At 36.2% G+C, this 14,742-nt stretch overlaps 1 protein-coding gene across 1 annotated transcript in view; it reads right to left on the bottom strand.

Annotated features, from left to right (window-relative positions):
* Positions 1 to 14,742, bottom strand: part of LOC145664323 (dihydrolipoyllysine-residue succinyltransferase component of 2-oxoglutarate dehydrogenase complex, mitochondrial-like) — a 108,803-nt gene that overhangs the window by 48,421 nt on the left and 45,640 nt on the right. The window contains exons 6-8 of the mRNA XM_081730893.1: positions 12,616 to 12,671; positions 9,890 to 9,998; positions 3,596 to 3,995 (exon numbers count right to left, since the gene is read on the bottom strand). Coding sequence (XP_081587019.1) covers positions 3,596 to 3,995; positions 9,890 to 9,998; positions 12,616 to 12,671 — 565 coding nt within the window. The remainder of the gene's footprint in view (positions 1 to 3,595; positions 3,996 to 9,889; positions 9,999 to 12,615; positions 12,672 to 14,742) is intronic.

The raw sequence follows: 14,742 nt of genomic DNA, 5'->3' as shown, positions 1-14,742 counted from the left end.
ATTTGTCGTTCTATCTTCTTATTCATTATATCCAACTACAGTGACGCCGTTTTCCGTACTCGAGTTAATAATTCACCTGACCAGAAATCATGTTATTCTTTTCATTTTACTTCGCTGATCCCCACTATATCCACTCTCTCTCTCTCTCTTTAGATTTTCTAGTTTATCTGCTATGATTAGACGCCTGATATTCCATCTTCCAATTTGTATTGCCTGTCCATAACTAAGCGATTTTTTGCATCTCTCCAGAAACCCGTGGAGCTGACTGCTTTTGGAGTATGAGATGAGTTGATTGCTCTACCCATTTAGGGAATTTAGTTTTCAAAATCACTATTCCAAAGCCGCGTGTTCTCGGGAGAGAGAGATGTAGTCTCCCGCTGCCCTTCATTGGTTAGGATTTTTTTTTTCTTTCTTTCTTCGATATTTCTACTGGTTTTGTCTTTGCTCACTGTTACCGAAAGCATGCCTACATCTTTCCTATAAACCGGAAACTTCACTGTGAGGACTGCTCTACAGGCAAAAGGACAGTTACCCAGGACTCGCCCCTAAGAGCCATCTGCAGTGTCCTAACAGACAAATATTTCTTATCTTGAGGATTTGGTTTTATTATTTGAAAAATGTTTATATTTGATAACAAATCAAGAGATTTATGAGAAATATGCTGCTATGTAACGGCAACAGACACGACAGACACAATTTTCATCATAAGGAGCAACAAATCTTTTGAGATCAGCTGTGATTGGAACTTCAGCTATTTTTAGCCAATGGCAGGGCTGCTTCTTATAGCCAATGAGTGAAGCTTGTGGTTACATCATTACATTTTTTTATTATTTCAATTCTGAGCTTGTGATAGTGAGTGGTTAACACAACTGAAAATAATTCTGTTTTTTTTTTCTCCACTATCAATTTTATTAATCGAAATGACTTTAAAAGCAAATTCTTTTGTTGTAATCCTCTGGGTAAAAGTAGACACATCAGATGTAGGAAGAATCTGGATGTAGGAAAGTACAATGCTGGACGGTTCAGAAGTGTCCAAGTATAACAGTAGAACGCAAAATATATCGAAATCGCTCTTGCGAAAAATCGTTCTTAGAAATGGAAACGTTCTTAGGGATCGTCCATGATTTTATCCGACATTTTCGACACTTAGCCTTCCAGTGCGTGGTGCATCTCTGACGTCAAAATTACCGGAACGGAATCGACGAAACCAAAATTGCGCGTGATTGGCTGTTACAGTATCAGGACTATAAACATTATTCACATTTGCAGCCGCCTGGATTGCGTTTTCGCCTTTATCGAAGAAAAACTGTAAAATATAGCGTATTTTCTCTTTGCTAGTCTCCATTTTGACTCGCGCTCACACAACACTGAATCAACTCATCACAACTATCTGAGCAGTGTTATCTATTGGCAACTATCTAAGACATCACAACTATCTAAGCCATCTATTGGCAAAATAATGGATTATTTTTTACTACACCAGATATATATATATATATATATATATATATATATATATATATATATATATATATATATATATATATATATATATATATATATCACTTCTTCAGCTCAAACAGTCTGCTAAACAAGTGAAGTTTTAATTTTTTTAAAAAAATGTACAAATCGTTGCGTTAAGAAGACGTAGTGTTGCCAATGTTACTGGCATATTTTCCGCCTCGATGTAGCATCGTTTGACCCCAGTTTCAACTCGTACAGCATACATGCCCTTATAACACTCTGTGGAAGTCCCATGTTCACTCTGTCCTTACGCAAGTTCACGGTGTAACTCAACTGCCACAACCTGGTAGTATGTTGGATATACCCACACCAACAACTGTTTAAATAGGTTTTATTTTCATAAGTCACGTAGTCCGGCTCCGATATCGACTAAGTCGGAATCCATAATTTTCGGGGTCACTGAGATGGATGCTGTCACTGACTGTATACTTTCATCAAAATTTTCATATTATATAATTACTGTTTGAGCTGAAGAAGTATAAAGGTGTCAGTTGTAAATGTTCAAGATGGAATAGGGCCAGTATGAAAATCGTGCGCCCGTGAAATCCCGAAGGGGACGGCAAATAATCAGTTTTCAAAACCCTCCAGAAGCTGCAAATTAGTAAAAAATTTGTTTACCACACTGTCTAGTGCTTTATTGAAACTGGAACTGTGAAAGATCGCCCGCAACAAGGAAGACCACGCACAGTACAAAGACCGGAACTTGTAAAAGCAGTTGGTGCATGTCCGACGAAATAGAGTAACGAAACAATCAGCTATGGCTCATGAGCTAAAGATATCGAAAATATCTGTCTCGCATGTTAAGCAGTGACCTAGGACTCCATACTTACAAACAACGCAAAGGACATCATCTGACAAATGAAATGAAGTGCCAGATGCTCCTGAAAGTAAAGCGCTTACTGAGCATTACGCAGCAAATGACTAACGTAGTATCCTTTTCACTGATGAAAAGATTTTCAGTGTAAAGGAGACTTTCAACGCCCAAAATAACAAGATATATGTCTCATCCTTTAGAAAAGCTGGTAAAAAGGCTCCAAGGATCCAGACAGGTCAGCATTCTGCCTCAGTCTTGGTGCGGTAGGGTGTAGTGCGCTACTAGGGCACAACGGAGCTCCATTTCTGTGAAAAGGAGGATCAAAACGTCAGCTAAAGTGTACCAGGTTATAATGCTTGAGAGACCAGTCAAGAATCTCGCCAATACCCTTTTACATGGACAGAACTGGAGTTTCCAGCTGGACTTAGGCCCAGCACACATGGCACGGACAACCAGCAATGGCTAGAGAGGCAAATATTCTGGACTTCATTTCCAACTCCGATTGGCCTCTGGAAGTCCGGACCTAAACCCTTTGAACTACAAATTGTGGTCCAAGTTTCAGGAGATGGCTTTCAAGAAGAGGCGTCCAAATATTGAAAGTTTAAAGTAATCTCTTCGGAAGGCAGCTGCAGATTTTCTGATTTGTTGTGTAATGCAGTTGATGAGTGGCCACATAGACTTACGAACTATGTGCATGCTAATGGTGGTTATTTTGAAGAATTATTTGTGATTTTGGTTCATAATGCATCCATGTAACTCGATGTTATTAGGATATTAAAGTATCTCTAACCATTTTGTGTCAATGTACTTAAAACTTTGAAATAGTATTTATGTAAGACTAAGTACCGTATGTATGTATATATTTTAAGTTTCTGTGATGGCGTGTTTTTGAGACATTCAAGGTCAAAAGTTATAGTGAGTGACCTTGAAACTGTAATGTGCCAAAGGTCATGTAGGGTATCGCTGGAACGTTCTATTCATTAGCTTTCAATAATGGTTGAATTTTTCTTGTACTTCAAGTAGGGAAGAAATTACGACCGTTTGTAATATAAGCAAGTGCCATTTTTTACAATTTTGATTTTCCTTATGTCCGTATTCTGTACAATTTAACACAAAATTCTGACAATTCGCAGAATAACTTCCATTCTCATGTGTGTCCTCCATACCAAATTTCATTGATCTGAACATGACATTGTACACAACACAACAAAAACCTTTAAAAGCCGTGCAGGACAACTTTGAATTCAGTTAACTTACCCCATATCAATTTCATTAAATGTCGTAAGCATAGCATTGGTATTCTGAGCATCCTTCAGCCGTTGAGCTATTCTCTGTCTCATTCGATTCATCTTAATCCGTTGCTCCGTTCGTGTCCCTGATATTTCCTTGGTTGGGTCTGCTGGAGGAACTTTGACCGTAGCTGCTTCCAGTGACTGGGCATGCCTTATAGCTGCAACAGGGATGGATGCCATAGGACCAGCCGGTGGTGGAGGAGGAGGAGGAGGCTGGGCAGCTTGAGGTGGAGGGGCAGCTGAAGGTGGTGGGGGTGGAGGTGGAACAGGAGCAGCAGGAGTCGGAGGTGGAGGGGGCGCTTCTGCCTTAGGCGGTGGTGGTGGTGGTGCTGCTTTTTCCGCAGCTGGTTTCGCTTTCACTTCACCTGCAATCAACAAATATTTTAAAAATATTTTACCTGTGTAGTTTATAGTTATCAGATATTTAGGCGCTTAAAATTCTACATAATCTAAGATTTTGGAAATACAGACATAGGAATTTTAAGTTTTTCTTCTTAAAACATACATTGAAAAGATTTTATCTTCATATTGATATTCACATTCTTAAATAACTTATTTCTCCAAATATATATGTAATAAAAAAATTTCTTCTAAGTTTCAATTTCTGAACAGTTTTTTTTAATGCAATTTCGGATGTATTTTTTGATTCTTGTGCAAATATTTATTTTAATCATGCTAACATATGTATCCTTGCTTTTACAAACTGCTTCAATGAAAGATTACAACGGTCTTGTGAAACAATTTTATAACTACAATATTGTTTTCTATACCATTTGTGTTAGAATTGGAAGTTATGAATACAATCTCTCACCACGCAGTAATCGTCATTTAAACCTGGAAGGATGCAATATTAATTGTGAAGATATATGTAAATAATTTGAATGATTTATCTATAATTACACTTTGATTCTTTTAATTACATTGATAATAATGAAGGATTTTCGGATTCTTTCAACTTCGAGAAGTTAACATACACAGTTACTACACGTATGTAACTGAACAAGATGTAAGGGGACACGAAGAATAATTTATACCAATCAAGGCTGATGAATATATTAGTTAAATATCGAAACTGTTTTCCGCCTAGTAAATACTCTGAGAAATGGTTGGTAAAATTTACATTCAATAGTTAAGAAATGCACAATTTATAATTCTTGTCACTTTGCTTACGCGTTACTTGTAGACAAAAACACTATGGAGAAAGTGAATAGAATTTTTAAGCTTTCAACAGTCTTCTCGCTGTCAAACTGAATAAAATATTTAAGCTTTGAACAGTCTTCTCGCTGTCAAAGTATAGGACAAAGAAAAAACAAACAAAAAGAAAAAAGTCTGATATAGCAGAGAAAGATCTGGATTAATTGTAACAAACGTGAAAACAGTGTGGTTAAAAAAAAAAAAAAAAAACCTTATGAACACTTCTTTGAGTTGAGTTGATTTTAGTTTAGCGTCCCTTTCAGCAGAGAGGCTATGAGACGTGAACCTACTGATTAACGTGGAATCCGAACCACATGAGCTCCCACCGGGAATCGAACCCGGGTCTCCCACGAGCACTTCTTTGAAATCTTCCGTCTCAAATTCTTATTCAGCCCTAAATTTTTTTACATACACTGTTGAATGAAATAAAATATCTAGTTTTACGTCCCAAATTTATGCCTTTTAGGTAAACGGAAAGCCATGATTAATAAAAGTGAATAATTATGAAATATATTGGTGAAATGATAATGTGGGAGGAAACGGGAAAACCCAGAGAAAACCCAAGTGCACCATGTCGTTTACCACAAACTCACACGGTCCGGGATCGTACCACGGACCCCTTAACACCAGAAGTGAGCGTTCTACTACTGAGCCATTATGCCCTCCTTATACAGGTTTGGGATACGGACTGCTTAAACTGTTCTCTCTACTTTCACTATTCCCATTCTCTCGTCCTACCCAGTTCACATTAGTCTTATACGCATTAATTTGTACAAAATAATTAGATGGTTTGTTTTTTCACACCCATTTTACTCCCTAAACCTTGCCCAGACAGACTACCATTTTTACTGTTCCCTACAAAACTTTTTAAGTGGAAAAATCTTCAATTCTGAAGAGCAAGTAAGCGTTGTCGAAAATTTCTTCCAGTCCAAACCAGCCACATTTTACAAGGAAGGAATTGAAAAAAAATGAAATGAAATCTTTGAATTTTACGTCCCACGGTTATGCCGGTTAGGCTAAAGGAGACGATGATGCTGAATAATGAATGAAATGGTGGAATGAAGACAGTGGGAGAACCCCGAGAAAACCCACACACACACACACGGTGTTTGTCCACCACAAAGTTCACTTGGCGGGGGCTGGGATCGAACCCGAGACCCCAAGGAAGGAATTGATAAACTGTCAGATGAGAGAAGGTCATACATAGTAGTGGTGAATACATAATATACAGTGCGTCCCACTAGCTTTCGAACCAGAAAAAAACGTTATAATTTTCGAACAAATGTACATAAGAAAATGAAATTCACAATACACATACCTTGTTTCATGCTAAATACGAGAAAGGGTTGAACAGAAGCGCGCACGTCAAAACAAAACGATAGGTGGCGCCAGGGGAAGTGCTGCTTGGCGTGGTGCGCGTGCGTTAGTGTGACTCGAGTCGCTGCTTCGAAACAACAAGAACATTGCTTACGAGACATGGAGGCGCGCGTCCATGGATGTCCGAGGAGACAGTACAGAATATTGCGGCAACGTCTTTTGCAGTCCCCTAAGAAGAGCCTGCGTCGATTATCACAAGAGGTAGGGATGTCTAAATCAACTGTGCAAAGAGCCGCCAAAAGAGCTAAGCTGTTTCCATATCGCGTTACAGTCGTCCAGGAGTTGAAAACTACATATTGGGAAAAGCGCGTGATGTATTGTCGTTGGTTGCAAGCTTTGTTGCATGACAATCCAGGAATCCTAGACTATACTTGGTTCACAGATGAAGCTTGGTTCCATCTCTCCGGTTATGTGAACTCGCAAAACACTCGGGTGTGGGCCGCCGAAAAGTCAGATGTGTACCATGAGATTCCACTTCATCCCTTGAAGGTGGGAGTTTGATGTGCAATTTCCCGACAGTGTAACATTGGACCCATCTTCTTTGAAGATACAGTAAACACACAAGTTTACTTACACATCTTCAGTGAATTTGTGAATCAGCTGGACGATCAAGAACTGCGTCGCGGTTATTTTCCAACAAGACGGAGCAACATGCCATACTTCGAACGTGGCCATGGCAGAAATTGAGTCCTTTTCTGGTGACAGGATAAGCTCCAAAGGATTGTGGCCGCCAAGATCCCCGGATTTGACACCACCTGATTTCTTCTTATGGGGTTTTCTTAAAGGTTGTGTCTACAGAAACAACCCACGATCACTGCAAGAGTCGCGAAACAACATTGAGAATGCGATTCATGAGATCACACCGAAGACTCTACATCGGACTTTTCACAATATGGAACGCCGTGTACGAACATGTCTTGACGTCCTGGGAGAACACTTTCAGCACCTGCTGTGACGGTCATGTATTCAGCATGAAACAAGGTACGTGTATTGTGAATTTCCTTTTCCTATGTATATTTGTTCGGAAATTTTAACGTTTTTTTCGGGTTCGAAAGCTAGTGGGACGCACTGTATTAATATAATTTTGTTATTTAATGAATACAAAATAAATAAATGTCTGATAAAAACAGGGCACTTATTTATGACAACCTAATATACGGAAAAACTAGAGTACAAAACAAAAGTTTCCGAACGCTGTACTATCTATCCGAGCATCATGGTTAAACACTATTCTCTTTAGGGTAAAACGGGCTTTCACCTGGTACCATGTGCATGTATTTATAATGTAAGAAAAAATGGAAATATGGACATTTTCCTACTATATATATATATATATATATATATATATATATATATATATATATTTATTTATTTATTTATTTATTTACTAGCAGCGTTCACCCCGCTTCGCTGCGGTCACCCCGGAACGCAATAAACTTTGTTACTTAGATAATTTTTACTTTTTCGCTTTCAAGTGATATGATAAAAACCATAGAAGATTGCAGTAAATGTTAACATTATATCGCCTGTCATTTATGTTAACCCGCCCCGCTTCGCTGCGGTCACCCCGGAACGCAATAAACTTTGTTACTTAGATAATTTTTACTTTTTCGCTTTCAAGTGATATGATAAAAACCATAGTAGATTGCAGTAAATGTTAACATTATATCGCCTGTCATTTATGTTAACCCGCCGAGTGACACGGTCATGCGGGTTGCATATAAATACGTTTATTTTTACCTATGATGAACTAACAAAGGATTTGTACGTTATGGACACTTGAATGGTCAATTATCTCAAGACACTGGTAATTAAAAATTAAAGTGATATGATAAAAACCATCTAGGGTCCAAATCCTAATAACCCCCCAAAAATAAAAGAAATTGGTTCAGCCGTATTAGCGTGATGAGGTAACAAAGGATTTGTACGTTCTCTTTTATATATAAGATTTATTTCGCGCCGTCTGAGCGGTCCCGGATACAAGTATCCGAATATAATCTCCTCTGCAAAATACTATGGCCTGTAAGTAATATGTATGCTAAGTTTCGTTGTAATATCTACAATAGCAACGAGGAAAAAAATATTTTTCAATCTTATTTGACAATACAAGTGAGACACTATCGAAGAATCGAAGCCAGTAACAATACTCTTATCCTTTTAATATACCTCACTTTACACAAATTACACCACTTAATTACTATTCGCTAATAAAAATGCAACCAACCCACACAAATAGCAGCTAAAACAACATTCACTTTCCTAGCTTGATACAGAACTAAATCATGTAAAATTTTCTGGGTGTAAGGAACGGAAAAAATGTAATAATGTTTATTTCTTAATATATGCACATGTACTGTGGATTTAAAGTACTGACAAACAATACCGATAACTTTCTTTTCTTTCTACTTTTGCGACGCAAAAGCAGAAATATTTCTAAGCTTCTCCAAAACACATGGCATACTCTGTCCTATTCTCTATTGATCGGAATTCCTTAGGAAACTACGGAAATTTTTTACCAATATTTTTTCTTGGGTCCTAGTCCATATCAATTCAAGAAGGGGATTACCTTGATAATCTCGTCACTACAGTATAGTACCATTTCCTTTACATCAGTAGTTACCAGAATGGCAAAAAGAATGATAGGGAATGGGATGATAGTTTTTATGGCTAACAGAGAGAAGTAAAATCTGTAGTCTTAGGCGTACTAGGGCAGTAGGACAATTCGCCCGGAGGTGAGACAAATTAGTGCACTCAATAGAGTTGATAAAGCTATACGACACTGTAAAAGAAAAAATAATCTCGAATGGGTTTTTGGGAAAACCGCTCTCAAACATTTTTCTCAATTGTAACAAAATACATGGCTATATTCCGTTTGAATCAGCTGTTAATTTTAACTATGAAAATTGTATTAACTGCAATATCATTGCATGCATTCAATGTACTTAGTGCAAGGCCAAATCTTAAAAATCAGAGCAAATTTCATTGCTATCCATCTGATGGTTAATGTAATAAACAAACGAATTGTATGCACACTATGTCCGGGAACAAACAGTTGACTTATTATCAGATCTCAAATTATCTTATTCAATATAATTTTCAGAATAATGAAGACCGTGTTCTGCTGGTTTAGAAAACAATGGGAACAAAATCGTCTTTGCACCACGAACACTGGTTGAATGCAATGGTATTGTACTTAATATAATATTCATAGTCAAAATTAAATCCAAAGTTAATAAATGGCTCCAACGGAATATTGCCATGTGTCCTGTCACAGTTGCGGAAAATGTCTGAGTACGATTTCCTCAAAAACCAATGTAGGTAAGTTTGTTTTTTAAAGTATGTTATAGAGCTCCATAAGCTCGATTGAATGCACTAACTAGTTCGACTCACCTTTGTGGAGAACTCACTCACTGCCCTTGTTAATTCTTCCATTTTACTAGACTTCAATTACGTTGGTCAGAGAGCACTATTGTTGTAAAACAGAATGCCAAAGTAGGCTAATGTAACCATGTCTCCGTGACGACTTATCCAGCGAACAAAAATATTGAACGACATAAGTTAGTGAAGATAGATTAAATTTGATAATATTATTTGCTTCCTTTGATGCAGTTTTTGCAGAATACTTCTTACTCTCGATTACCGCTAGTCCTATTTCAAAACTGTAAGTTTTAATTAAATATATATTTACCAGTTATCTTCAGCCTAAATAATTTGTCTCCTGCTTTAACTGTTGTTCCATCCTCCACAAATCGCTCTTCAATGATTCCAGAGCCAGGTGAAGGGACAGGAATTGCCGTCTACGGAAAATCAGATATACAATGATGTTAAAACGAAATATTCATTCTTAAGTCAGTTACAGCTTTTATTTATTTAACACACATAACTGATAGTATATATAAAGTTAGAGAAGTTTTCTCACCACAAGGTACACACACACACACTTGTTTTGCAGTATAGCAGTATATAAAGGAATATTGAACGAAATTCCACATTTACTGTCTTCCGAAAACAACGTGAAGACAACTTCGAAAAGACAATGAGTCTGATATTCTAGGTAACGTCACGCAAAGCCATGTAACATCTTAAGACAAAAGTATATTCATTTGCTTTTCCAATTCTTTGTTTCCCCTCGAAAAACCAGCAATGTAGTAAGCGTAAAGAGATAGAACCCACATTCCACATACATTCACAGAAAAGTTTAAGCGTTGAAAAATGCCTTTGATAGTAGTCCTCAAAAACTATATCCACATTTCTTGTATAGGTTGACATTCAAATATCCGAGCCATCGATAATACGGTTTCTTTAGACCTCCGTCATGGATTTTGGAGTGCTTATTCAAATTTAAAGCGTTGACACGCCATTATCTTTATTTAGTTGAATCAAAATTCTGAGGAACTATTTTATTCAGTTTAACTAAAATTCTGTAGTACAGTTTTACTTAGTTGATGAACATTAAAATTTCATTTGATTTTTTATTAACTAATTTTCTTTCTTTAAATTATTTGTTAAAATATATCAGCATATATAATCATCAAATCCGGCACTCTTCAGGTCCGGAGATTGCCAGATTTTTGAATGTCAACCTATAGTAGCATGTTACAAGAAAATAATTTAATTTCAACAGCGATTTTTAAATAAATACAACTGATGTAAATTAGTTGCTAAAATTAATAAAAAAACAAACAGAGGTTTATTATCTTTAACAAGTGTTCTTCTGAACTTACATATCTAATTTAACAGTCAAGTGCTCTCCTGAACTTAAACATTTACTCGTAAGAATAATTCATGGATACAAGAAACAATAGACAGACCATTCAGTAAATCCAAATATGATGTACTTAACATATATATCCAAGACAGATATAATTTAACAAGTTTAACTTTATGTATATCAACAGATAATAAAATCAGAGAAGACTTCCAATTAACTGGTTTCAAGAATTATACGGAACCTCATTGACAAGGATTATCACTCAGAGTTTGGATTATTAAGACAGATTAGTCAACTCATCTCAAGTATAACAAACAAAGTGTAATAGGGAATAGAGCCTTAAGGCTGCCTAAAATCACAAAAAAAGAAAGAAAGAAAAAACTACGACTGGGTTAAAGGATGCGTACGAAGTCCGTATACTTCCAAATGAACCTAAGTAATGATACGATCTTGGTGTGTGTTTTTCCGCTGGCTCAAGGCCTGAAGGTGCTGCTCTCCATTGACAAACTGTCTATTTAATGCTAGTGTGTGAGAGAGACGCGGTGGATTGAAGTCAATCGAATGGGTTATACAAGTGATTACACAATTAAGGATTGTTTGGTGAACGCAGTGTGGGTTCACGAGAGTCACATGAACAAATCAATTAAAAACGTAATACATGGCTTCGTTACGTGGTTTTGGGAAGCAGCACCAACGGAGAAGGTTGCTACCGCAATGGGAAAAGAAAGCTTCCGCAATCAGCAGAAGTCGTGACGTGCCGTAAAGTGGAAGAACATTCACAGGACATGTGGCAGAATTCCAAATATTAAAATTAACGATGTACAAAGAAATCGGAACTGTAAGTGAAATGTCGGCGTCCATTAGCAGTTCATAGATGCCAACATCGACAGACGTGTGTATGTTTGTGCTCTGATGATGCAAGAATGTTGAACAGTGGTAAAGATCCTGTTTACAGATATGAATCAGAAAGTTGTCAGTGTATTTCTTATTAACTAGTAAATGCGAAGTAAATTATGCAGTACGGTTGATATTCAAAATTTTGTACAGGCAGTTTGGTTACGGGCATATAATCTGAAGTACTCACTAACTACCTCTATAAAAATTGTTGCAGAAGTACTGCAGAATTCTGAAGCATGTATTTTTGGATAGACCACATATTAGTTCCTTAGTAAAGTCTTGACCCGATTACGGTAGGTCCTATAGTTTTTGAGCTATAGACCTTTAAAGTTCATTTTTCTTTTTACGTTTTCGGCAGCCTATAACTCCAGGAAGCATTTGTGCACCCAGGTTGGTGTATACTTTTTGTTTTATCTTGGTGTCAGGAATCATCTCCCAAACGATATCGGTGTTGTTTTGAAATACCCTATATCCCTGTATATATCTATATAATCATATATTTTTCCTAACAAGTAAGTCTTCAGATTTATGAGCATAGATTTCCAAAAAGCTGGCTCTTCATCTCAAACCTTGAACAAAAAAGCAGCATAATGTCGAGATTGTGAAGAACGATTTTTCTACAATGCAAGGATTTTTCCGATTATGAGAGCCTACCAAAGCAACGTAAAAATTCCTTAAAGGATTCGTATTGAAGATGACAAGCAGTTGTTGAAACATACACGAAAAAATTGTAAAAGCTGAAGCAAGTTCAATCTTTTTAATATTCAATGTGCATCCTATCACTTTATTAAGTAATTTCAACTTACCTTGTCAGTTTCGATTTCAGCAACAACTTCATCTTCTGCTACAGAATCTCCCACAGCTGAAATAGTAAACCATAAGTGGTTTTATGATTATATATACGATAACTATACCCTCATTTATATAGCATTTTAATACCATCAATGATGGACATGTCGATTACAGAATATAATTCGGAACATAATTTAACACTACCGAAACTATCATTTTCTAGGTTCCCTCGTCTAACCCCGGTAGATGGCACGAATTGAACTGGGTTTAAAACTCGAAGCAATCTAACTTTCTTTCTCCGAGGAAGAAAACACTGTACCCTCCATTTACAGATTTAGAAACTAGTTTCAATTGATTGCCTGGTTGTACTTTAGCATCCCTTTTAAACATCAAGCGTATAAGGAACGTTGACATACAGTTTAAAGTGGAATTATAATCACCATAATGCGTTCAAATTTCAAATCCCTCTAATCGGAAACAGAACACGGGATCCCATACACCAAAGACGTACGTGCTAGTCATGTGACCAGCCAGGAAGGCTATGACGTTTTAAGTAGATTTTAAACCTATGATGGTAAGCATAAATTATGTTCAGTGAGTGAAGTCATTTCTGCGCAGCGGTCTACATATCTGTCCTATTCCCATTATAATATCCACGGAAAATAATTTGACAAAGACATTTTAAATTTTGGAACCACTCTACCTTCTCATATTAGCGAAAAGTCTTGAGATTACATTGAGTTTTTCTCTCCTGATCCTACCATTCTTTGTATATGCTAATGATTTAAAAAAAAAAAAAAAAAAAACTTACTGAACTGAAGTGTTTGTGATGTACTCTACACATGCCATTATGGAAAACTGGGTAACATACATAAAAAGACAGTATTTGGCAGAACTATTTGAAAAGAATTAAGATAGATGTGATAAGGCCACCTAACTCCGCACGACATTTTTACAGAAGTTGATTTTATCTTTATGAACATCAATGATTAATGCATAATCTTTATAATCAGCAACTGAAGTTCTGATTCGCTGAAAACATTTCACCGTAATTAGGAATGATACAACAGCAGACAATAACGGTATGAAAAAAAAAAAAAATCTTAAAATGAAATGAGAGAATCTGAAACAAAACTATGCGTTCCAGTTTTCGAATTTTACCCAATAATTTCAACTCCCACAATACTGAGTCTACGATTTCACCTCCCAACATTTAGCTACATTGAAAAAAAATTGAAACCAGATAATTTAACTTTTTCTTCTTCGATTTGTTTATAAATACGGGATTAATATAGTGCAAGTTACTATGTAGTTATTTCTTCAGACAAATTAAGAAATCACTGAATTTAGTTTTCATATGAATGTGCTCTTATTATGTTTAGTAAGTGAACTAATAAAATTTTCGTAACTACTTGTTCCATCAACTCCTGACAAAGATTATTTCAGAAGTAGCTGAAATTGAGTAAAATTCAAAGATCAGAAAAACAAAATCGTTAGTAATAAGATTCAAAATGAGTTCCCTGGAAATTATTTCAAATTAAAAATTTACTCAGTTACTTTTTAAGCAAATTACAAACTCAATAGTTTTATACCTGTCGAACAGTAACGCAAGATTTTCCCTGGGGTCGGCATCTTTGATAATCTTGTGTCAGAACTGGACACTCAATCAAAAATACATACAAAGTGGCCCAAAAGTAGGTATACATGTTTGTTTTATATATGTAGGCCTGTATACCTACTTTTGGGTCACTGTATAACGAACTAATCACCTACTCATCACATACGTAAACAAATACGTGAGTAATTTGTTATTTTATAATGTATTCCATATGCTCCGTATGTAGTTTATATACAAGAACACAAGATGTAGTTAGTAGTTTATATATATATATATCCGGAAGAAAAACACGAAACAATAAGTACAAAAGCAGAGAAAGTACTTAAGTGAAAAACAGATTTGTAAAACAGAATTTAAAAGAAAAAAAAAATAACTTGGAAACGATATTTAAAATAGTGGATGCATATTAAACTTTACACCCATCAGGCTACATAAAAGATGTTGAAGAAAATATTGAAACTAGATAATATCGTAAGGCAAACAATATATACTTAAGTTAACTAATTACGAAGATAAACATACA

Source organism: Thermobia domestica, chromosome 11, assembly GCF_964235325.1.
Source record: "Thermobia domestica chromosome 11, izTheDome1.hap1.1, whole genome shotgun sequence".
NCBI lineage: Eukaryota > Metazoa > Arthropoda > Insecta > Zygentoma > Lepismatidae > Thermobia > Thermobia domestica.
This window is presented reverse-complemented; position numbering and strand designations above follow the sequence as displayed.